The 25,528-nt window shown below is 44.1% G+C and overlaps 1 protein-coding gene across 8 annotated transcripts in view; it reads right to left on the reverse strand.

Annotated features, from left to right (window-relative positions):
• LOC142033973 (ephrin type-B receptor 5) overlaps window positions 1-25,528 on the reverse strand; it is an 82,596-nt gene that overhangs the window by 31,657 nt on the left and 25,411 nt on the right. For 4 of the 8 annotated variants that reach the window (XM_075034660.1, XM_075034659.1, XM_075034658.1 and 1 more), the window contains 2 exons: window positions 17,906-17,970; window positions 12,692-13,388 (listed from right to left, as the gene is read on the reverse strand). In XM_075034660.1, coding sequence (XP_074890761.1) covers window positions 12,692-13,388; window positions 17,906-17,970 — 762 coding nt within the window. Of the gene's footprint in view, window positions 1-12,691; window positions 13,389-17,905; window positions 17,971-21,934; window positions 22,072-23,631; window positions 23,705-25,528 lie in introns of all 8 variants that reach the window. The other 4 variants (XM_075034661.1, XM_075034663.1, XM_075034662.1 and 1 more) reach the window with 4 other exon arrangements.

Here is a 25,528-nt window from a genome sequence, read left to right on the forward strand (position 1 = left end):
CTTACTGTACTTACAGGCTTCCACCTCCAATAACAATTATTTGGAAATATTTCCAACCCACATCGCTGCTGAGTGGCCATTGATGCATCTTTCTTAACAAATAAACAACTCCAGAAAAACAGAGTAGCTTGCTTATCTAACCCTCTTCTCATATGTGTTCAACTGCCTTTGCTGTGGGTTTTCAAAGCCCATTGTAGAATTTTTGATGTATACTGTGGGACTGCAGGTATGCAAACCTTAACAAAGCTGAAAAGGTTACAGCCGCAGTCCAGACGTAACAGCCAATAACATCTGTGGAGTCTCATCAGCTTTATGCCTGTTATATTACTTCATCCTCTCTGTCAGAAGTCTTCTTGGCTGCAGAGTAACCTCCACATGTACTGTGATAAGAGTGGTAAGTCCTGGAACAGTTCAGACCATAAAAGGGACTTCAATAACTCTGAATGATAGCTATTAGATAGGAGAACACCGATTCTTCCCAGCACTCAGAAAATGACAACATGCAGTATGTGATACATTGCCATATGGAAAGGAATGGGGAAGAATAGATTGTAATTTTGCATATGATGGATGATGGTAAGGAAAGAGCAACTGCCTTTGCCTTCAGGCCTTTATCCAGCAGAAAAATCAAATTATTCTCATATAGAAAGATCTGTCCCTATGTTCCTACGGACAAAAAGTAAGTAAAATTTTGTCCACTTTATGAATTGTATCCCTTTCATTCAGTTTAAGGCTCTGCTAACAGCCACAGATGTAGAATATAATTTTCACATTTCTTGGCAAATACACCTGTACTGAAACTATGAGTATTATGAATGGGAAGTTCTCATCCACCTCAGTGCACAGTCATTCAACCAAAATTTACCACTTTCAGGGATCTTCCTTTATCTATTTAAGAATAAATTTAAGAATGCTGAACTGAATGTGAATGTCTTTATTTTCTTACAAGTCATTTTATCTCATCTGGTTTTTCTTGCATTGAACCCCGTCTCAAGCTTTTGTCAAGGTTTAGAACTAATGGCACATTCGTTCCACTTGTCAAGGTAGACCCTGGAGAATGGTTCTTTTTCTTCATTCAGTTATACAGACCCTGACATGAAGTGCGACAATGACCTTGCTGCTAGTCACAATAGTGAAAATGAACAGGTAATTACAATGCCTGCAGTCTATGTGATGCTAAAAGGAAATCTACAGAGGATACAGACTTTATCCCTGCAGTGCAAAAACATACTTGCCCTACAAGGGTAGTGCTAAGAGAATTCAGGTAGATTAATCTCTAGCCCAATTGCAAATCATATGGAAAGCTAGACAAAGCTGTGAATGAAGAAGAATTTGTCTGGTATTTAGTAAATAATATTTATTTTAGAATAAACATGGTTGTGTTAAAAATAAACAAACATTTTTTACATGGTGCTTTGAAGTCTACTGGCAACTTGCTGTTGAGACTGGGGATGCAGGGATAAGGTCTGCAGGGATGGCACACTGTTGATGAGCTAGACAAAGGTATTAAGCAAAAGTGCGATGTTGTAGGTTTTACATAATGGAATGAACGTTCCAGTAGCACTACCACCTCAGTAAAGAAAGCCAGTTTATATAAGGCAGAGCAAGTCTATTGCTTAAAAGGCCATGCAAGATTTCATTAATACTACACAGTCACTCCACCTGACCAAAAGCATTCAACACCTGCTTATAAAAACCAACCAACCAATCAACCAACCCAGCAAGAATACAAACCTTTGTATAGGGACGTGGTGTCTCCTAATGGATTACAATGTTATCTACTCATACCACAGATACAGTACAATACTACAGAGACAACACTTTGGAAAAGGTACTCTTAACAAATACTAGAGAGTGAATACTTACAGCTATTCTTTTGTATTTGCCTCACAAAATCTAATTTCTTCATCCATGCACTGTCCTTGCCGCTATACACTTGCACCATATGCAAAGGCAGGTTACTGCTGTCTCCCCTAGCACTGTCCAGTGTGCTATGCTTTTCGTGCTGTCATACTTAGGTGGTTTCTTGCTATCTATTCTCTCTCTTACTCGTTGAGGCAGTATCTGTTGTTGAATGTAATCCCAGTTAAAGTCAGTGAATGAAGAATTGTTTGTTTATGCTGAAGAGTGATGTCAGCATGAGAACAGGTGACTTTACAGTAAATTACAAGTTTAAGTAAGAATGCTTCTACTAACTAAAGCAGCAGGCTTCTGAGAAAAACTTCCAATACAAGCAGCAGACAAAAAAAAAAAAAAGCTTAACCACATTTAAGAAGGAAGGTAGCCTGTTTCTGAAGTGATTTTGTGATACAGTTGCCACTGAGAGCAAAGTAGCAGACAACGTAAACACATCTCCGCCTCCCAGTGTCTCCCGGTCCAATACTCCCTTGTCCCATATTTAACATCAAGCAGAACGTGAAGCAGCCACATAGGCTCATTTATAAGCGTTCCACTACACCTGTGTAAACTGGACAAATAACATTCCACTGCAGCTGTTTCACCAACAAAACAAATTTCAGTAATATTTCTCTGTCCTCACATGCTCCCTCCCTTTTCGGAGAAGAGGTGGAATTTCTGCCATTTTGGCTATCATATTCCTCCTCAGTGACCAAAAGAAACAGATGAAAGAGGGGTACATACAGTGAGTTAAAGTCTCCATTAAGGTGTATCATTTTTACAAGGTGAGTCAAGTACAAAAAAACCACCAACTACGGTGGCTAATTAATTTTCTATGCAAAAAATCAACCCTAAAATATTAAGTAACCACATCACAGGGAGAAGGGAGCTAAGAAGGCTCCCTGTAAGAAAAAAATCAAGAGAGCAGGCTAGTATAATGGTAAATGGTGATCCCCACTTATGCAGACAGAGCACAGCCAAGTGCCATTCTCAGTAGACCATGAACATCTCTGGCACGTGACACTCAGTCCATATTCTGCACAGATACCCATGATAGGCAGCTGAATCCCATCCCCAGTCAATACAATCAGTGGAACCTAATGAGCTGTGGAGCAACTCAGTTGCCCGTACATTTGAGAGGCCCCTGGCAACCATTCCCTCTGTCATCCAAATGGCATTCCAGTAGGTGCTGGGTCTTCCACTGTTCCTGTGTCCTATCTGCCTACGTCCTCACGGAGAACATAGCATGGGCTTTAAGCACTGTCTCCCATAATATCCTCATACACAACCTGATGAAGTATGGGGCAGGTGAGCAGACAGTGAGGTTAATTGAAAACTGCCTGAACAACTGAGCCCAGAGGGTGGTGACCACTGGAATGAAGTCTAGATGGAGGCCAGCACCTAGCGGTGTACCCCAGGGGTCAATACTGGGTCCAATACTGTTCAACATCTTCACTAATGACATGGTTGATGGGGCAGAGCGTACCCTCAGCAAGTTTGCTGATGATACAAAACTGGGAGGAGAGGCTGATACACCAGTGGGCTGTGCTGCCATCCAGAGGGATCGACAGGCTGCAGAAATGGGCTGACTGGATCCTCATGAAGTTCAACAAAGGGAAGTGCAGAGTCCTGCACCTGGGCAGGAATAATCCCATGAACCAGTATAGGCTGGGGGTGACCACCTGGCAAGCAGCTTAGCAGAAAGCATCCTGGTGGACACCAAGTTGAACAGGAGCCAGCAATGTGTCCTTGTGGCAAAGAAGGCTAACGGTACCCTGGGCTGCATTAGGAGGAGTGTTGCCAGCAGGTCAAGGGGGGTGATCCTTCCCCTCTACTCAGCTCTGGTGAGGCCATGTGTGGAGTCCTGTGTCCGTTTCTGGGCTCCCCAGTACAAGAGAGACCTGGACATATTGGAGAGAATCCAGCAAATGGCCACAAAGATGATTAAGGCAATGGAGCATCTCTCACAGGAGGAGAGGCTGAGAGAGCTGGGACTGTTCAGCCTGGAGAAGAGAAGGCTTCCAGGGATCTCATGAATGTGCACAAATACTTGAAGGGAGGATGCAAAGAGGGCAGAGACGGGCTCTTTTCAGTGGTGCCCAGTGACAGGCCCAGAGGTGATGGGCACAAACTGAAACACAGGAGGTTCCTTCTGAACACAAGGAAACACTTTTTACCATGAGGGTGACGGAGCACTGGAGAAGGTTACCCAGAGGGGTTGCGGAGTCTCCCTCCTTGGAGAAATTCAAAAGTGGTCTGGACGTAGTCCTGGGCAACCTGCTCAAGGTGACCCTGCTTGAGCAGGGGGGGTTGGAGAAGATGTCCTCCAGAGAGGTCTCTTCCAAGTTCAGCTATTCTGTGATTTCCCTTAAACATATGCAAATTAAAATGTGTGGATAGATCCCTGTGGTCTTGGCTGCCCCACTGCCAGATCTTTCACCACATACATGATTATGGGTAGACAGGGAACAATGAATGGAAAGTTGACACTAGGCTACATCTCATTTCAGATGTTCAGAAGTGAAATGAGAATAGGATTGGCAGGTTCCCTCTGAGGGAGGAACCTGAGAAAAGAGTTTAAAGGAGACAGGAAAAGTGTAAAGGAAAGTGGTAAGGAAGAGACTCACCTACGCAGTTCAACTCACATGACAGAAATGACAGCTGAGGAACTATGGAGTGGAATCCAGAGAAACTTAGTAGGAAAGATCTCTCCACAGTGATTATTTTTGTATTGTCTAGTGAAAAAAACTAATGACTACATAAACCTATAATCTCATGCTGGTATTTCCAGGAGAGATGGCAGACACAGAGAAAGGATCATGCTTTGAAACTCTCATTCTGCCCCTGGGTATTTCTACTTCCAGAAGGAAAACAGTAAAATGAAATCATACAGCATACTCCAAGCAAAGCAGATTTGCAGTGATTAAACATGATTCACATCTCCCCCACCTTCCTAATGAAAAGACAGTTGCAAAAAAAAAAAAAGACTATAACCTAAAATTTATAGTTACTTGTATTTTACATTTGCAATTTTGGTCAATAAGGCTGGATTGACTACAGTAGACACTTACTGGCCACCATGCAGCTAAAGAATGGCCTCCACGGGCAGGACTGCAGTTATCACAAACCTTCTGCTTCCACCTAAACCTTACCTCCTGCTGCTGCATCCAGTTAGGGAGCAGCTTACATTCACAAGCACCTTTATCCCTTTCCAAAATTGCCTAAGATATGCTAGCTCTCTGCACTCAGGACTTCAGCCTGCAGATGGCAAGAATAATTGTTCCCATGACACGGAGCTTTTCCTGGCATTGCCTCAGTCCAATCACTCTATAAATAGTATATCAAAGGTCAAGTCGGGAGGAAAAAAATCCCCTAGCAATCTAAATAGGCAAAAGCCACTTCCTTTTATTCCAGCAGTTACAGTAAGGCTTTCCACACACAGACAGAATCCATCTCTCATTTGTTTCTGAAGGATCCCTTTTTTCACACCATGAGATTTTTCAGTTTTCATGTACCTTACATTCCCTTTCCCTGTCCACTTGATGTGGTCCTACAATCTCTGTGCATGACTACTGTGCTCACTGGAGACACTCATAACTAATACCCGAGCTGAAGCAAGCCCACCATCACTAGGACTAGCATGTTTTGCTTTAGTGAACATTACCATCTCAGGACTGTCCCAGAGAAAGCCTGAACAAGAGCAGCTTCTCCTGAAACACCTCCACTGGGTGCCTGCAGAACAACTTCACACAAACACCAATACCAGTTAAGCCACAGGCCTTGTCACTGGGGATAGTACAACTTGATCATCTCCCAGGCACCAGCACTTTCCAAGAAAACACCAATTTAGCTCTCATTGATTCACAATATCCAATGCAAGGACAGAGGGTTGCAGAGCTAGCACCTCAGGGGGCAGAGCAAGCTGCCACTTCCCATCAAGGCAAGGTTACTGTGAAAGGAGAAGGCAGAGTTTGGAGTGCGCAAGCGCTTTTCTTTCAGCTTGTCTCAGTCATTTTTCATATCTTGGCACAGTGTCAGAATGCCACAACAGTTCAGCTCGGCACAGCTCATCCCAGAGACACTGACCCAATTTTCCTCAGCTCCCCCCTACAACGCTCGCCCCTGTGTTGCCTGTATTTGCCTGACTGCTCAATAGAGATAAGTTTCACCTGGGAGGCCAGAGGAGCAGCTTCTGACAGCTTTCTAACAAAAACAAATAGCAGCAGAGAAAAGTGCTGGAATCATGGAGTGTGGAGGGGAGGGAGGTGAAGAAACTGAAAATGGGGAGGGGACAGACCAAGAACAAAAGTAGTTAGAGAAAGAGGCACTGAAAAGCTCACTTGGACAATAAGGGCAGAGAGGAAATATTCCAAGAGTAAAACAAAATACAGCAAGGGGAGAGGGACCAAGAAGGGCAGTCAGAAACTTCAACGGAGGTTTAGGTACCCTAGAAGCATTTTTAGGGAACGTGATACAGGTGACACTGACTTTTGTCACCAACTTTTGATTTGGAACTGAGCTTGGACATAGGAAGACATTAAGAAGAGCATAAAATTGCTCTCTTCTTGGTGGAGACAAGTGATCTGTTTCTTATATGGGAGCTCTGCTCCCAGGTGTAGTATGGGGCAGCAAGAATGAATGCTAGATGTGAGAGTATTGAAAATGAACAGTGTCAAAGCTGGCACTGGAGTCAGACTGGGAGGGATGAATGGACATAGCTGAATTTGAGGCCTGGGGAAAACGGGATGTGCAGAGCTACAGAGGGCCTCAAATGATAATGATGCTAGGCAAAGCAGAATCTGCATGGAGTTTAAAAGAGAAGATAACTGGTACAGGCCACGCCACTTGCTTTAACTAGACAATGGGAGTCACTGTTAGAATAAGCCCTGAACTGAATCAGCTGGGAAGAGGGATGGAGTTTGGCAGTTACAGAGGGAAGGATGATGGCAAGGATTCAATAATTGATAATATTGTAGAAATACGATTTAGACATTACTCTCTTATGATGCAAGAAAGATGGCATAATTAACATGCAGAAGACACACTAGAAAAGAAAAATCTGAGTAACTTTTAGAAAATCACTGCTTTTTTTTGTCGCCAGAAATAAGCCTACGGGTAGCTTATGGTGATAGGAAGTAATTTCCCACTGGGGCAGGCTATTAGACAGTGACTGTCACTGTGTATCTTGCATCTTGTTCTGAATAAGGTGGGATCAGCCAGAGTTAGAAGGCATGGTGAAGCGATAGGGCCCTAGGTTGATTCACAGTTTCATAGTTTCTACAACTGTTTAGGTGGGGAAGAGATAGCGGAAAATAAAAGAAACATGAGGAGAGAAGAGTGTGGATTTTGGGTTTTTTAAATGGAGAAGGAGAGCATCTAATCAACTGAAATAAAATAAACGAAGTGACTAAGTATTGTTTCCCGCTGAACTGTTGATAGGAGATCAGTTGAGTAAGGGATTTTTAGGCAAAAGAGGTGGAGCTGAAGCAATTACTAGCTAGTAATATATTGGGAAGACTGCCAGGGAATGGGCTGTGTGAAGACAAAAAGGCAAAACAAGAGAGGAAACAGAAGGATGGAATATGAGTAGAGAGCAACCACTGGATTTAGGAAAAGCAGCAAACTACTTGAAAGCACCAAAATGTATGTGCATGTAGCAGAATAAGGCTGGAGAAGCTGATGAAAGGAGAAATACGTAAGAAAAAAAAAAAAAGGTAATCTAGCACAAGGCACCAAACATTATTATCAACTGTGAGTTTACCTCGAAGTTGAAGCTCTTACTCAGGAGAGACTAAGACACTGGGTTTGTTAATTGTAAAGAGAAGACTTGCGGGGGGCAACTTATGGGTGGCATCAGCCACCAAAATGGGAGGATATAAAGAAGGTGTAGGCACAGAGTGGTAGAACATGAGACAATGGACACAAGTTGTAATAATCTCTTATTACATCTTATTACAATCTCCTATATAGGAAAAAGAAATTTCACCATGGGTGACAACACCATGGGTGTTGTCATACATTGGAACAGTTGCCCAGGGACATTGTGGAATCTTCATCTTTAGGAATACTGAAAACTACACTAGGATAGGCCTTGAGTGACCTAACCCAATTTGGTCCTGCTCAAAGCATGGGGTTTGCACAGATGACTTCCACAGGTCCCTGCAATGTAGATTATTCTATGGTTTTAAAGGAAGCATCATGTAAGTGATTAAAATTTGAGAAGAGCTTATTTTGGGGGTTTTTTTTTGCTAATAGGATATGCATATTTTTAGTAGACTACTGAAGGTTATGCTTTAACATAAATCTTAACATTTCCTTAGCCTCACACACTGAAAAAAGTTTATCCAGGCTGGTGAGGAAGAACATCTTTTAATAATACAAAAATAATCATGCAATATTCTTCCCAAGTGAACCCTCAAACAGCTGTGTGCAAAGTTACTAGCTCCTGTAGTTATCAGTAACACAGATGTGATTCCTTTGCAATCAGAAGGGACTACATATGGCCACAGGACATGGGCAATTTTATGGAATCCTCTTCTCCATATGACTTCTTCATATACCCTTGCATCCTACAGAAGAAGAGCCAGTTATAGCTACTACAGAAGACAGGCAGACCTTTCCTTAATACTCTCAGAAACATCCAGGGCAAGACGATAGAAGAAGCCGTGTGGTGGGCTAACCTTGGTAAACAGCCAAATGCCCACCCAACCACTCTCTCATTCCCCCTCATCAGCAAGACATAGGGAGAAAACAGGATGAGAAAGTTTGTGGGTAGCGATAAAGACAGGAAGATTGTTTACTAATTACTATCACAGGCAAAACAGACTTGGCTTGGGGAAAATTAATTTAATTTATTGCTGATTAAAATGGATTTGGGTAATGAGAAAACAAAAACAAACATTAAACCAACACTTTTCCTCCTCCCTCTCCCAAGCTCAACTTAACTCTTTTCACGCCAAACTCTTCTACTCCACCCAAGCATCACAGGGTAGGATATGCAGTATACAGTTTCTCTCTGTCACTTCTTCCCCCTCACACTTTTCCCCTGCCTCAGTGTGGGCTCTCCATGAGCCACAGTCCCTTCAGCAAATATCCATCTGCTCCGGCATGGGATCCTTCACAGGCTGCAGTGTGGATACCTCTCTGGCAATGAGCTCTTCCACAAGCTACAGAGTACCTGCTCCAGCGCCTGAAGTACCTCCCCTCCTCCTTCTCTGATCTTGGTGTTCCCTCTGCTGTTTCTCACTGTTTTTGTTCCTTCCTCCCCTCTCTGGCAGATGTTTTCTGCTCCTTAAGTAAGTTTGTACAAAGGTGTCACACACATGGCTAATGGGCTGAGCTCTTGTCCTGTGGTGGGTCCATTGCAGAGCTGTCTGGAAAAAGCTATGTCTGGCACGGGACAGCCCCTGCCCTCTTGCCGCAGAGGCCACCCCGTCAGCCCCCACCACTACCAGAACCTTGCCACGTAAACCCAATACACAATGATACCCAACAAGGGGATCAGCAGCCCAAGTCCAACAAGGGGACTTCAACAGGGATGCAAAGACCTGCCCCCAGTCTCATGACTGAAATAGCTCCCTCCACTCTATCCCTTTCTAAATATGGTTCCATCTACATTTTTCTCCTATAGTCCCATGATCTTCTCTCCCTCAGACATCAAAGCTGGATAAAGGGAGAAGAGTCAGTTCTCTGAGCTACAGAAACAGCAGGTGGGTAGTTGGAGGGTAACTGCAGATTAGGGGTACACCGATATAGTAATGGCACGTTTTCAGTGATGTGGGACAAACATCATACTGGATACTGCTATGGGACTGAGCAGAAAAACAGACATGGAACTTGACTGGCAGAACTGACTTGGAATTAATTTGTATTTGAACTTGAAAGACAAAAAAAGATAAATTCCATATTATTAAATTAATAGTTCTATTTCAGTGATTATTCAAGCTAAGAGCTCACCTTACTTCTTCCTTTGGAAGTCAGCACTTTATCTAGCAGTCATTTGTCTTTTCTTTTTTCTCCACGTCATTTAAAAAATATTTTTTAAAATATCTCAATCATGAATTCTAAGTACTATTTTCAAAAGCATCTGGCAACTTAAATCCCATGTGACTTCTAGCTAAAAGGCAATGATAAGCAGTGGGCAGTGAATCCCAAGAAACATATTATATTGTAAAATATATTTTACGAAATATTGTGGGGATGGAATCTGGGAACAACTGTTTTCAGTAATGAATCTGTTGATCTGAGGGAAGACTTGGGATAACAGCCAATCAGTCCAGAATTTTGGGAACCAGTAGCCTAGGATGGCCTAATCACCCAGAACTTTTCATTTCTGGCCTTCTATGTGGAAAAACACTTAAGAATTGCAGGAAACCTTGCAAGGCAAGGCACCCTGTGGGTATACAACTACAGAAAGAAAAGGAGCTAAGGTCCCAACCTTCCTTTTTCCTCTGTAAACTGCCATTCTCCTTTCTGACTGTTCAGCATGAGAAAAAGTCTACTTGGATAAAGTCAAAAGTGAATCCCACATGACACCACATCCCACATCACTTAAGAGGGCTTACCAAAGGATGTTGTTTCACTCTTCTATTTAGCTGGAGAAATTGGCCGTATAGTAAGAAACAGCAGGCAGTCTTATGAAACTAATGAAAGAAAGTATCTTAACTCATGGTAGGGGACAGGAAAAAAAAAAGGGCTTTCTATCTATCTGCTCAGAATGGCTCTTGTCAGATTCTTTGTTCTAAATAAAGAGGTAACAGCTGGTCCAGGAAGGACTCTACAGGCTTCCATATGGTGAGGGGGAAGGCAATGCCCACACACTCTTCTACTAAAGTATAAGAAGGAAACTTGCTTCTCCTTCCTATCCTTGGTTCACTCTTCAGTCTTATTAAGAAGAGCTCTGCAGGATCAACAGAAATCTGCCCTTGGGCTATTGCTTTTGTTCTGTGTTTCATATAGGACACTGTAGCAACCCTGTATCACAGTGTACTTCTGCTCTTAGGAAGAGAGAACATACAGAGGAGAAGTCCTGGAAAGGAGTCCATGCAAAGAAACACCAAGCGAGGGGACAGGGGACAAACTACACTAGCTGAACGTGGCTCCACTCAGACAGGACGGCAACACATTGTTAGCAGAAGAGATCAGGAATGGTGATCAAGCCAGAGGAGTTTACAAGAAACATGAAGTGAAAAAATACCTTCTAACATTAAGGTTCATTATCTGGTTGTCTTTGGCTGCTCTAAGCTGCTCATGGAATCTCAGGAAGTAAATGATGGGAACAGTGTTTTGTAGTTTGATAGACTGTCTTTTCAGTTATTCCTTAAAATATTTACCATTTTCATCTATCTCCAGCTTCTGTGATAATGGGGCTGCAAGGGAGTATCAGCTTTCATTGAACACTACAAAAAAGGGAAGATAGATTTAAAAAAAATCCCTATTTTTATTTGCCAAGCCTAATTTCCATATTTTTTGAGTGCTTAAGACTACTACTTTATTGACTGGCAGTTCACCTGGATTGTGAACTAGTCATGCTGCTGATGCAGACAACAAAGCTAGTGCCATACAGAGCTGCTCTATGTCCATCTGAGCTTCCTGTCTTAGAAGCAGCACTATATGAATGTAGTTACTTTTTTTTCAGGATGAGCAGGATAAAAAGGCGCACACATTTTAATCATTCTCAAAGCTTATACAAATAAAAAGCACTTACCAATTTTAATTGCTTTATATGTCTCCAGCACAATGAACTGTATTTTAATAAAGTTATTTTACACAACCCCAATCACTTAATGAAATGGGAATTTAAGATAACATATTGACAACCATTAACTATCGACTGCATTTACACTTGGTGCTAACTAGAAGATTTGTACTCTCAATGTCCCAGTTGAACTCTTATTTGAATAAATTACAATCCAACTTTAAAATTGTGCCTGCAGCCAAAACTGGGTTCCACATTACATTTATTTTTTAGAGTACTAACTGTGGTGCAGCAACATTTTACATTGCTAAGAGATCTTGAGTAGAAGCGTATTAAAACCAAGGAAGCACCAGAATAACATTATACACAAAATTATATAAACAACATAAGCAGTTTGGTCTAATGGACTGTCTTAAGCTTGACATAGGAAGACAGTCATGACATTAGACTGGGTGTTCAGGCTTGGCCAGATTTTGGCCCAATACCATTACTGGGTGATACGTAATTTATTCTACTTCCTCCTACAAGCATTTCACACAAAATACCATGGGCCCCAGGGCAGAAAGCACATTAGAAGTAATGATAATACCATTATGACCATTTTTTCTTACCGAGCCAGGTTCATTGATCCCTGCTACGTGTTCTCTGTCCCATGACCAGGGTGCTGCCATTTCCCCTTTATTTTATCACTAGTTCCAACAGCACTAGCAAAAGGGCACAAACTAGTGAGGATGGTAGAGTGTATTAGCTCCATGTGGCATCTTTCCTCTAATGCTGTTGCCTCTTGGTAAAGAAGTGGAACTCTGTTAGATCTGGCTAGATACAACTCTTGCTAATTCTGTATATGTAGCTTAACAGGCTGTCTCTGACAGCAGCTTGAACTAAGGCCTGAGTGGAGTTTCCAAGCACCAAGAAGTGGTCACTCCAACTCCAGTCTTAGGTGCCAAAAGTGTCAGAAGAGGCTGCCAGTAAGTGCACTCTGTGACAAATTATTTAATCTCCTAGCTCTGTGAACTTTTGGTAAATGCCAAACACTACAAATACAGAGAACCAACAAAGAAGCGGCTGCCTAAGGGGTGGGGAAAAAGGGTCTCTCACCTTGGCAGGCTCGTTCATCATCAACAGGCTGGTAGCCAGCCTTGCAGGTGCATCGTCCAATGGCCACCATCCACTCCCCTTCTCCATTGCAGTGCAGCCGAACACCTGAAGACCCAGTTGTGCTTGTCTCTTCAGCATTTGGTACACACGTCCCTGGTGACTCCACCAGTGAGGTCCTTTCCCCTCCAGCAAAAGTTTCAGGGAAGGAGGCAAATCCTTTCACCACAGCTGGGCACTTGTAGAAGAAGACTTGGACTGCCACCAGGGACATGCAGGCTCCTGAGTCCTGGAAGGCCAGGTAGAAGCCATGCTTGGTGAGTGGCCCAAAGCTACGTACTTTAACATTCATCTTTACCACCTTCCCAGTGCTGTCCACCTGGGAAAAGCTTTCATCAGCTGCAATAGTATCCACTTTGGTCCAGGGGCCCTCACGCCACTCTGGCAGTTCCTGAGAGGCTATGTCAGCCTCCGACTGGTGGTAGTAGAGTGTGAAAGTCTCCTTGCAAGAAGAGGCTACAGTGCGCATGCTGGCACAGTCTCTCACTGAGAAACGGAGGCGGACATGGACTCGGTGGGCTCCGCGTCGCTCTATGAAGTGGGTACGCAACCAGTTATTCTGACCTGGTTCAGCCACATTACAGACTTCAAAGGTCCGGATCAGGTGCTTCTTGTCATCCAGGACACTTACCTCATCCCACTATAATGGATATATGGGAGAGAAAAGGAAGAAGAAATAGTAAAAAAACATACGGATTCAGTGTTCAACTGCACCAAAAATACAAGACAGGCCTTCTTCTTCCCCTCCCTTCTCCTTGCCATGTCTATGACAAGACTTGAACCTGCTGATGGCACGTGCAGCCCAGCACTCTAGACAGGAAAAAGTATGACCCTGTAAAGAAGAGCTGTTAAAGCTTGCGAGTAAGAACTGTTGTGATAGAAAACATAATTCATGCAAACCTGTCACGTGGCGTTGAGAATCTTAAAATCAGTGTCACACTTTCTTCCCTCCTATCTCTCATCTCCAGAGACAAGACGCACAACACAAACAAATGAGACAGAGAAACAAGACACTGGAGAAAACATTAAAGCAGAAGTCCCTTCTACCCAACTTTAGCACAGTTGGAGCTGTGCTCTGCCATTTCCAATGCACACAAGCCAACTCAGCATGGCACTATGAGGGTAGGTCCAGGATCTGTTTTGTGCCAGGAGGAAGGCACAAGGGAGAGACAGGGAGGGGTGGAAGCAGGTTAGTACACAAAGCTGTAAGGGAACCCCCCCCCCTTTACCCTCTCAACTAGCTTTACAGAATAGGTACGAGGCCCTGGGTATGATACACGAAATGCATAATGAAATAGAAGGAAACTGTGTAAACACTCTCGCCAAGGTCAGATTGACCAATTCCTCGCAACAAGATCTGCATTAAGACCAGAGCTGAGAAGAAACAACGGCAAGTTATGGTCATCAGTGACTCCCTCCTGGGTGAAACAGAAGTACCCATTTGCAGACTGGACTGTCTTTTCAGGGAAGTTTGCTGCCTCCCTGGGGCATGGATTAGTGATGTCACCAGGCTATGGAAGAGCTTAGTACAGCCTTCAGACTATTATCCACTCCTGCTCTTTCATGTGGGTACTAATGATGTTGCAACAAAAAGTCTAAGGTTGATCAAAATAGATTTCAGGGTCCTGGGAAGAATGCTAAAAAATTCAGGAGCACAGGCAGTGTTTTCCTCAATCCTCCCAGCAATGGGGAGAGACTTTGGAAGAAACAGGTGATCCCAAGATATCAATACCTGGCTTCAGGACTGGTGCCTCTGCCAAAACTTTTGGTTTTATAACCATGGAAGTATCTTTGAGGCACAAGGTATGCTGGGGCCTGATGGGACCCACCTGTCCCAATGGGGGAAATGTGTCTTTGCTTGTAAGCTGGAAGGACTGATTGAGGGCTTTAATCGAGAACTGATGGGGGAAGGGGATACCAACAGGAGAGCTGCAGGTAAGCCAACCGTTGGCATGGCATTGCCTGAGGGTGGCAATGCTAGTGAGAACGTTTATGCTGCTCCTGGGAGCATGGAGGGCTCAGAAGCATATCTGAAATGCTTGTACACCAACGCACACAGTATGAGAAACAAACTGGATGAACTGGAAGCGTTGGCCAGTTCCCAGAGCTATGATATTATTGGTATTAGTGGGAGCTGGAGGAATGAGTTCCACAAGTGGATTGCTGGGATGAAGGGCTACAGGCTGTTCAGGAGAGACAGGCAGGGCAGGGGAAGTAGAGGAGCTGCACTGTACGTGAGGGAGAGGTTTGATTGTACAGCCCTTACAGTTAGTGATTATGTGGTTGAGGGGCTCTGGGTGACGATTAGGGCAGTGGAACACAAAGCAGATGTTGTAGCAGGTGTCTACCACTGATCGCCCAGCCAGGAGGTTAGCAGTGATGAGTTATTCTATAGGCAATCAGGAGAAATGTCTGGATCTTTAGCCTTTGTCCTTATGAGAGATGTCAACCTCTCAGATATCAACTGGGAATACCATGCTGCTGTGATGAGCAAGTCTGGGAAATTCCTGAAGTTTGGGGAAGAAAACTTCTTGCCACAACTACTCGGTGAGCCAACTACAAAAGAGGCCTCCTAGATTTGCTATTTTTGAATAGAGAAGGACTCGTGGGAGATGTGATGGTAAGTGGCTGTCTTGGCCACAAGTGATCATGAATGGTTGAGTTTAAAGTTTTCAGTGTAATGAGAAAAAAGGACAGCAGAGTTTCTGCTCTGGATTTCAAGAGAGCAAACTTTAAGCTATTCAGGGAGCTACTTAGCGGCGTCCCCTGGGAATCTGCTTTTGAGGGCTTAGGACTCCATGAGTGCTGATCAGTCTTTAAGAACCACCTTTTAGAAGCACAGGAGCAGGCAATTCCACTGTGTCGTAAGTCAAGCAAGCAGGGCAGAAGACCATCTTGGCTGTACAGGGAACTCATGGAGCTCAAGAGGAAAAAGAAATTGTATGATGTCTGGAAGCGAGGTCAGGCTTTGCAGGAAGATTACAGAGCTGTGGTTCATATATGCAGGGAGGAGACATGAAACTTGGCCAAATCTCAGTTAGAGTTGAAACTGTCCAGTGTTGCTCCAGCTAACAAGAAGGGCTTTTTAAAGTATGTTAATAGCAAGAGGAGGTCTAAAGAAAACATTGTGCACATACTTGTTCAAGATGGTCACCTGAGTAATAGGGATGAAGAAAAAGCAGAGGCACATCAATGCGGTTTTTTGTCTCAGTCTTTAATATACTGATAGACCTTGGGCTGCCCAGTCCCCTTGAGTCGGAGGACCACAAGTGTGGGAACAGTGACTTCCCTTTGTGAACACTGAAAATGTAAGGCACCAGCTGCATCAGCTGAATGTTCACAAGTTCATGGGACCTGATGGGATTCATCCCAGAGTACCAAAGGAGCTAGCAGATGTTATGGCAGGACCCCTCTCAATCATCTACCAAACATCTTGGGAGTCCAGGGAGGTCCCTGCTGACTGGAAGTTAGCCAGTGTTATTACAATTTACAAGAAGGGCGTGAGGGAAGACGCAGGGAACTACAGACCTGTTAGTCTAACCTCAGTACCAGGAAAATTATGGAAAAAATAATACTGAGTGCTACTGGAAAGCATTTAAAGAACAATGCAATCATCAGGCACAGTCAACATGGGTTCACAAAGGGAAAGTCCTGTCTAACTAATTTGATATCCTTCCACTATAACGCTGCCCACCTAGTGGATGAAGGGAAGGCAGTAGATGTAATTTTTCTGTATTTTAGTAAGGCTTTCAATACTGTTCCCCATGGTATCTTTCTGGAAAAGTTGTCCAGCTGTGAGATGAGCAGCTACACGGTGCACCGGGTGAAGCAGGGCTCAAAGGGTTCTAGTGAATGGGGTTACATCTGGCTGGCACCTGGTCACCAGCAGTGTTCTTCAGGGCTCAATTCTGCTGCCAGTTCTGTTCGCTATTTCTGTCAATGATCTGGATGCAGGAGTTGAATGCACCATTAGCAAGTTTGCTGATGATACCCAACTGGGAGGTGCTGTTGACTCTCTCGAGGGACAAGAGGCCTTGCAGAGGGATCTAGATAGATCGGAGCGCTGGGCAGTCATCAATGGCGTGAAATTTAACAAGAACAAATGCTGAATTCTGCACCTGGGATGCAGTAACACCAGGCACAAGTATAAACTGGGAGAGGGGTGGCTGGAGAGCAGCCCTGCGGAAAGGGATCTGGGGGTGCTGGTTGACAGGAGGCTCAACAGGAGTCAGCAGTGTGTGCCCTGGCAGCCAAGAGGGCAAACCCCATCCTGGGGGGCATCAAACACGGCATAACCGGCCAGTCAAGAGAGGGGATGAACCCGCTGTATTCGGCGTTGGTACAGCCTCACCTTGAGTACTGTGTGCCGTTCTGGGCCCCACGGTTTAAGAACGATGTGAAGGTCCTTGAGTGTGTCCAGAGGAAGGCCACAAAGCCGGTGACAGGGCTGGAAGGCATGTCCTCTGAGGAGCGGCTGAGGACTTTGGGCTTGTCTAGTTTGGAGAAGAGGAGGCTGAGGGGCGACCTCATTGCTCTCGACAGCTTCCTGAGGAGGGGAAGGGGAAGGGGAGGTGCTGATCTCTTCTCCCTGCTACCCAGTGATAGGATGCCTGGGAACGGGTCAAAGCTGTGCCAGGGGAGGTTTAGACTGGACATTAGGAAACATTTCTTTACTGAGAGGGTGGTCATACACTTGAACAGGCTTCCTTGAGATGTGGTCGATGCCCCAAGCCTGTCAGTGTTGGAGAGACATTTGGACAATGCCCTTAATAACATGCTTTAACTTGGTCAGCCCTGAAGTGGTCAGGCAGTTGGATTAGATGATCATTGTAGGTCCCTTCAAACTGAAATATTCTATTCTATTCTATTCTATTCTATTCTATTCTATTCTATTCTATGTGGAGGGATGGCTGGAAACCTCATGAGTATTTCTGAAGGAGGGTGGAAGGAAGAGGGCAAGGAGGAGGCAATAGTATCCCACCCAGTATCCTCCTCTCTTAACAATCTGGCTTTGCACAACATACTGTGTTCAAATTGTTCATATGTACAAAATCCATAAAACAAGTCACATTGGTTCCAGTTTCCCTTTCTTCGTCAGATGCATGCATGCCTTTCCAGAAGAGGTGCAGTCAAGAAGAGGACAAGGGAAATGCTTACCCCATCAGAAGGGTGGGTGGTCCAGCCAATCTCTGAAGTCTCTCCAGTTGTATCCAGAAGTATTTCTGTTTGTATTTTAAAAAATGAAATAAAAGAAGTATTTTGTGCTTTTCCAAGTCAGGCTAAAATCTTATCTGTCCCTCACAAGATTGTCTCTGAAAAAAATCCCCCAAACATGTCTTGTAGAGGGCTTCTACACACCCAGATTATACATTCATGTTTTGAGATTAAATATGACAGGTTATGTCCATACTAGTAAATTAAGCAGGGCCAAGGCAGGGGTAGAGGCACTGGGCACATAATCATGCTACCTCACAGTTAGCAAGTTGCTTGGCAATATTCTGGCCAGAAGAAAGCTTTCCCAGGCAAAGTGTAAGCACACTGACAGCATGGAGCAGAGTTGTTATAACGAGCAGTAGAGATGAGGCCACCCTCTTTTTGGAAAGAAAAAGGGTGGGTGTGGGACAGAGAGATGAGTTATATGAATGCATGCCAGTCTCCTCAGGACCATGGTTGCCTGTTTTATCTGCAGGTGTAAATGTGGACACAAGGCCAAGACACTTTTGTTTGCAGCTCTGGAATCAAATTTCTGTGGGAGTTTAGGATGATGACCCTGTTGATCCTGTAATGGATTCACTTTGTTCTGGAGCTGGACATTAGGCTGCAAGCCTGTGTACGAGTCCCAGTGTTATCAGAAAATTAGTATTAAATAGTCTCTTGCATTATAATGCTCAGGAGTAGGGTACATGCAGAACTCCACAGGCCTAGTTTATTCCCACAACTAGTCTGCATTTCCATTGTTACTGAATCTACCACTGGAGACAGGTACTAGACTTGACGGCTCTTAGAGATGTTTTTCTCTGTTCAGGTACAAAGAAATACAGAAGAGATTGTGACAGTGCAAGCTATACACATAGTATTCTCCAGAAGGCCTCAGACCATCCTGAAACTTATTGGTATGCAAGCACCTGTGCTTTTCTGTGTACATTTATAATGAGGACACAGGGGAAGAAAAAGACTCCTTCAAATAGGTATTTACGTGTGTTGATACATACTGTATGAATCAACTGCTTTTTCTTAAATTCTGAGAAGTTAGTCTCTTTTGTTTGCTTATTTTAATTTTCATTTGTTACTTTGTTTAAAAAAAAACAAACAGAAAAAAAAAACAAAACCCAACAGCAACATCCAGCTTATTTACAAACAGAACTCATTATTCCCTTGCAAAGGTTTAATGATATGATTGTCCCATGTTTTATGCAGGAGAGATCCTCAAAAGTTTCTATTTCCAAATTACAGATTGCTGACTTCACTATCCCTAACAGTGCTCCTGGGGATTTGCTCTACATTAATCAGCAGAAAGGAAAGACTAGACTCGTCCTAAAGCAGACATGTTGAAGTGTGTAAGTTTATCCAGACCTCAGACTTCATCGATGTCCCCAAACTGATGTACTCTATATTCCTACAGGAGATTATATGTTTCTTAGACCTTCCTGAGGAGCTGATGCAGTTCCTTACTTCAAAGCAGGGCAAAATACCTGGGCTGGCTTGCCAGAACTGGAAAGAGCTACTGGTTACAGCTTAAGCACAACCCCACTAAAATTACCTAACAGACCTCAGGAAATGCTGAGCAGCTTGGTACTCAAGGATAGCTCAGCTCAGTTGGCTCCTCTGAGTGGCAAAACATCTGTGAAAGGCCTATGCTTCCTTGAGGCATAGTATTCCCCTGGGCTGTCCTGGCAGCAGAGGGACTTGGCATTCCCCCATGCACATTACTGTCTCAGTTGCACAGTCTGGCACAGAGGTTGCACGCTGCCATGTCAGTACTTTGCCACTGGGTTCCCAAACATGGCTTTGATATGCTGGAATAATATACAAGGTAATTTTTCAACAAAGAAAGAACTTTTTTTCTAATCAGGTCTGAGTCTTCCATTTACCAAAGTATAATGCATCTACCCCATGGAAACTCTAGGAGAAAATAAAATAGAGAAAAGTTAATCAGGGCATGGAAAGCCAGATAAAAAGTGAGAAAGGAAAGGAGAAAGGAAGGGAAAAAAGGAAGACCCGGGCAACTATAGGCCAGTCAGTCTCACCTCTGTGCCCGGCAAGATCACAGAGCAGATCCTCCTGGAAATTATGCTAAAGCACATGGAAAATGAGGAGGTGACTGGTGACAGCCAACATGGCTTCGCTAAGGGCAAATCGTGCCTGACAAATTTAGTGGCCTTCCGTGATGCGGTTACAGTGTTGGTGGATAAGGGAAGAGCAACTGACGTCATCTACCTGGACTTGTCCAAAGCGTTTGACACTGTCCCGCACGACATCCTTGTCTCTAAATTGGAGAGACATGGATTTGACAGATGGACCAGTCGGTGGATAAGGGATTGGCTGGATGGTCACACTCAAAGAGTCGCAGTCAACAGCATAATGTCCAAGTGAAGACCAGTGACGAGTGGCGTTCCTCAGGGGTTGGTATTGGGACTGGTGCTGTTTTAACATCTTTGTTGGTGACATGGACAGTGGGATTGAGTGCACCCTCAGCAAGTTTGCTGACAACACCAAGCTGTGTGGTGCAGTCAAAATGCTGGAGGGAAGGGATGCCTTGACAGTCTTGAGACGTGGGCCTGTGCGAACATCATGAAGTCCAACACAGCCAAGGGCAAGGTCCCGCACACGGGTCAGGGCAATCCCAAGCACAAATACAGGCTGGGCGATGAGTGGATTGACAGCAGCCCTGCAGAGAAGGACTTGTGGATGTTGGTTGACGAGAAGCTCAACATGATCCGGCAATGTGCATTTGCAGCCCAGAAAGCCAATTGCATTCTGGGCTGCATCAAAAGAAGCATGACCAGCAGGTCGAGGGAGGTAATTCTCCCCCTCTACTCCGCTCTCATGAGACCCCACCTGGAGTACTGCGTTCAGCTCTGGGGCCCCCAACATAAGAAGGACATGGATCTGTTGGAGGAAGTCCAGAGGAGAGCCATGAAGATGATCAGGGGGCTGGAGCACGTCTCCTATGAAGACAGGCTGAGAGAGTTGGGGTTGTTCAGCCTGGAGAAGAGAAGGCTCCAGGAAGACATTATAGCAGCCTTGCAGTACCTAAAGGGGGCCTATAAGAAAGCCAGGGAGGGGCTTTTTACAAGGGCACATAGTGACAGGACAAGGGGTAATGGCTTTAAACTGAAAGAGGGTAGATTTAGATTAGATGTAAGGAAGAAGTTCTTTACTTTGAGGGTGGTGAGGCACTGGAACAGGTTGCCCAGGGAGGCTGTGGATGCCCCATGCCTGGAAGTGTTCCAAGGCCAGGCTAGATGGGGCTTTGAGCAACCTGGTCCAGTGGAAGGTGTCCCTGCCCAAGGCAGCTGGGTTGGAACTAGATGATCTTTAAGGTCCCTTCCAACTCCAACCATTCTATGATTCTATGATTCTATTACAAGAAGAGAGAAAATAGACAAGACTTGCTCAGCAGCCTGGGCTCTGCCACTACTATCGGGAAGCATATTCTCCAGATAGCTTCTCACCAGTGAGCAAGGTAATCTTTATCAAGCACATGAATATTTCACAGGCAAACAGATACAGGCAGCCTGAAGCAGACAGAACTCTCACAGTGAGTATTTTAAGTCAGGAAGCATTAGAAAAATAATAAAAGTACACAAGAACATTGTGTGCATAATTCTCATTTGGTCACCTATAGTCAAAAGTCCCTATTTTTCTTCTTTTTCTCCCTCTCCTACTGGCTATACGCCTTGAATCAGATCTGCAGTCACACTAGCTGCATGTACACTCATAAATCTAACAAGATGTTAGACTGCTCTCTAAGTCTGAGGACAACAGGCACAGTATGGTTCATGTTCACATGGCTAAAAACTCCAACCCCACAGAAGTATATGGTTGCATCCAAACCATCTCTCAGGAATGGTTCTTGGTCCATCCTAACCTCTGACCTATGCCCAGGCACTGTTTAGAAGGTTAGTTGGCATTGGCCAAACCCATGACTGTGCTAATAATTTAACAGTATGAATGACTACATACCAGTGTACAGGTATAAGCCTTCACTTTGCCTCTTTTTTAGTACTGATGTAGCATTCCACATCCTCAGTGTGCTGGGCCACACCAGTATTCTGCTGCTCTTCAGTGCAGATAGCAATGATCTTTTCAGCTGAATTTACCTGGAAGAAAAATGGCTTTCACCCTTTCTATCTTGCTCAAAATCAAGGGTCTTGCAAGATCAGATCAGACCCAGGCCTGGAACAGTCTATGATGCTGCTAGAGACAACACTTATTAAGGTGACCTCAGAGTATCAACAGAACAATATTCCACTCTGGATTAAAAATGAGGAATAAGCAAGGTATCAGAGCAATCTGGAGGCTTTTAAACACATGAAATGATGACAATTCTTCTTCGACTCCTGCTTTAATCTTACATTTTTGAAGAATGAGATTCCAATTTCTTATTAAGACTGTTATTTTAGTTCAAAGAAGAGAAAAATAGCTGATGAGAGGTTCTCCTGTATATGTCTTCCCTAAACTAAAAAAAAAAATCATCTTTTATAGCAGAGTCAAATAGATTCATTACATTCTTCGTAAAACAAAATTCAGAATTAACTACACTCTCATTTCTGCATCCTCTGTTCTTGCAGGCCAGAAAGGGTGAAAAAAAATCCCAAAGACTTATGCTAGTACCAGTCTACACTTACACCATAAACCAATCTCTTGGGCTGCACAACATCAAGATCAACTGGGCAGAGGTTGGAAGTTGCCATTACAGATCAGGCTGTTCAGAATAGGCATGTTAATGATTTTCAGATTTTGGTTAGCCTATACTTTCAAGCAGGACACTTTAGTGTTTGCGTTACAGGCAAAATGTACCCCTGATGCAAGAGGATGACAATTCACCCAAGGATGATTGACCCTTGGACAACCTTCATGAAGACAGAGATGGCCTAACAGCTTTCTGGATTGCAGAGATGGCCTAACAGCTTTCTGGATTGAAGAACACTTGTCCTCAGTGTCTTAACAATGGAGTGGTGCAAGAGGGAATTATACAACCCAAGTTTAGGCAAACTATAGCCACTGAGAAGAGGGTTGATCCTGAGAAGACAGCAAAAGAATCCCTTTACCTGTGCAATGAGAAGCTGGTGCTAAGAATGATCAGATGATAGAATCACAGAATGAAACAAACTGGAAGGGAGGTATAGAGGTCATCTTGATCAACACACCTCTCAAGGCCAGGCTAAAGTACACTAGGTTGCTCAAGGCCTTTCCAGTTGGATTCTGAATATATCCAAATGCACATGTACATTGGCAGATAAGGCAAAGGGCACTAGGGTAAAAGGTAACATTCAGGGAGTTTGCTTTGCTACACAGCTGAATGCCCCAAGCAGCAAAGCTCTCTGGCTTAACAGACTTCTTGAAAACAACTGAAATATTAATGGGCTTATTCTGCCTTGTATGATCATGCCTTGAACATGAACAAGTAGGAATACTGTGAATGCTCTCTAAGAGGGCTGGAAAGAGAAAGCATTCTCTGGGCTTGTGCAAAAATACTGTCAGGGGCTGCCAAATCCAGTAACCTCACATAAGCAAGGCTGCTGCACCTCCATGTCCCCAGGTCCAATGAACAGCAAGGCTGAGTGGGTATTCCCAATAGGCACACACACAAACACATGTAGGCACTGCACATAAACAAATGGCCAGCCACGAAGATCAACACAGACAGAAACACTCACCAGTCATGCAAACAGAAAGAGCACCACCAATGGCCTCATCCTGCTCCCCTTTCTGGCTGGTCAGGATGAAGGTCTGTTAGTGGGAAATATATATGCATTTATATACAGTATGGATCCCTGCAATAGCTGTCCTTAAACATTCAGTCTCCGGTAGCTGATCTCTGGATCTGTGGTATCCCCATTTGCTGGCACCTGTGCATATAAGCACCTCAAGCTTGCAGCCCCACTCCTGTTCCTAGTATTCACTCACTGATAGATCACTCTCACTCACTGATAGGTCCCTTCACACACACACACACACACACAGGCATGCTATTGATCCTCTACGAACTGGTTTTAGGCATGCAGTCTACCCAGTAGCTGGCCCTGGATTCTTGTTCTTCTAGGTTGCTGGCACTTGGACATGTGAACCCCCAAGGCCCATAGCCAGTTGCTGTAGTGCTGCTCCACTCCACAGAACCCCACTTACACATACAAACACATGCACAGGCACACACACTACAGATTCCTCCAGTAACTGGCCTTAGACACTCGGCCTACCCAGGAGGTGGCCCTTGGATCGTCTTGTCTCCGGTTGCACGGAGATACACAATATACAGACAGGACTCCCGAAGAACCCCCAGAACTTATGGTCTCCCCAGTAGTTGGCCTGGACCACCTGATGCCCTCAGAAGATAGCTCCTCCGGCTGTCTCACTCACAGAGACACACACATACAAAGAGGTGTCTCATTCATCCCCCAGACTCTCTGGTCTCTCCCTGGCTTCCCAACCCATTTACTCTACTAACCAGCTAGTCTGGCTTGACATTTGCTAGAGATCAGAGCTCATATAAGCTCACTCACTCCAGTTGCTAGCACCACAAATGCACAGATCCTATGACCTGTGGTCCAACTTGAGTTCCTGGCACTTGATTTTCATCCATTCCGGGCTCTCCAGTTGCTGGCAGCACTGACACATGGTCCCCTATGACCTATGGTTCGACTCCAGCTGCTGGCATTTAAACACAGACATACACATAAAATAAAGCCTCCTCACCCAGGTAACTAGTAAAAAATTGAATTTAATAACAAGACAGGATAGACTGCGGTGATCAGGTGCATGTCAAGGCCTAACCGATGTACTGACCAGCAGCCTGTTTACACATGACTGACCCTTTATCACTCTATTTTCTCACACTTGATCCTGCCCAAAACCACCTCAACCCCTTTCCCCACCTATTGTTCCTCCCCTAAATAACCCACAATAAGTTTTGCAGAAGCCCCAAATGACCTTCTCTACATCCCATAACAAGTCCCATGCCCCTGCTGGCAGTAACCCCCCTCAACAGACTGCAAGGTGTTTCAGAGAGCACTTCCATTGACTTATCTTAATGGAACCCACTCACCAGGCTGATCACACTCCTGTGATAGTCCTGGGAGAAGCTGGGACAGGGTGCTGATTTCCCTATTAGGTTATTTAGGTTCCCCTGCCTTTCATTGTTCCTCTGTGCTCCTTAGAGTGTGGGGAGAGGAGCCTTTTATCATGCAACTGAACAAATATATGTATATATGGGGGCTATCACTTGGAGACAGAATACAGTGAAACCTTTGGGAAGCCTTAAATACACTAGAACTTCTTCCAAAACTAAACAGCTATTGTGGTGAAGCAAGTAATATATCAATGGCTAGTGACATATGCAACTGTAACAACTATTTTATTTTTCAAGAATGAGTTGATGAAACAAGTAAAAAATCAAACAAAAATAGCCAAAAAATCCCACTTGTTCATAACTACTTAATACAAAGATTGCTGGTACTTTTTAACAAAAAATGTCTTTTTTTTACAGTTCAGCTATGACTTAACATGAAAAAAAAGCTACAGAGTTATAAAATATGCCTCCTAATATAAGAGAATATA

Source organism: Buteo buteo, chromosome 8 (genome assembly GCF_964188355.1).
Source record: "Buteo buteo chromosome 8, bButBut1.hap1.1, whole genome shotgun sequence".
Lineage (NCBI taxonomy): Eukaryota > Metazoa > Chordata > Aves > Accipitriformes > Accipitridae > Buteo > Buteo buteo.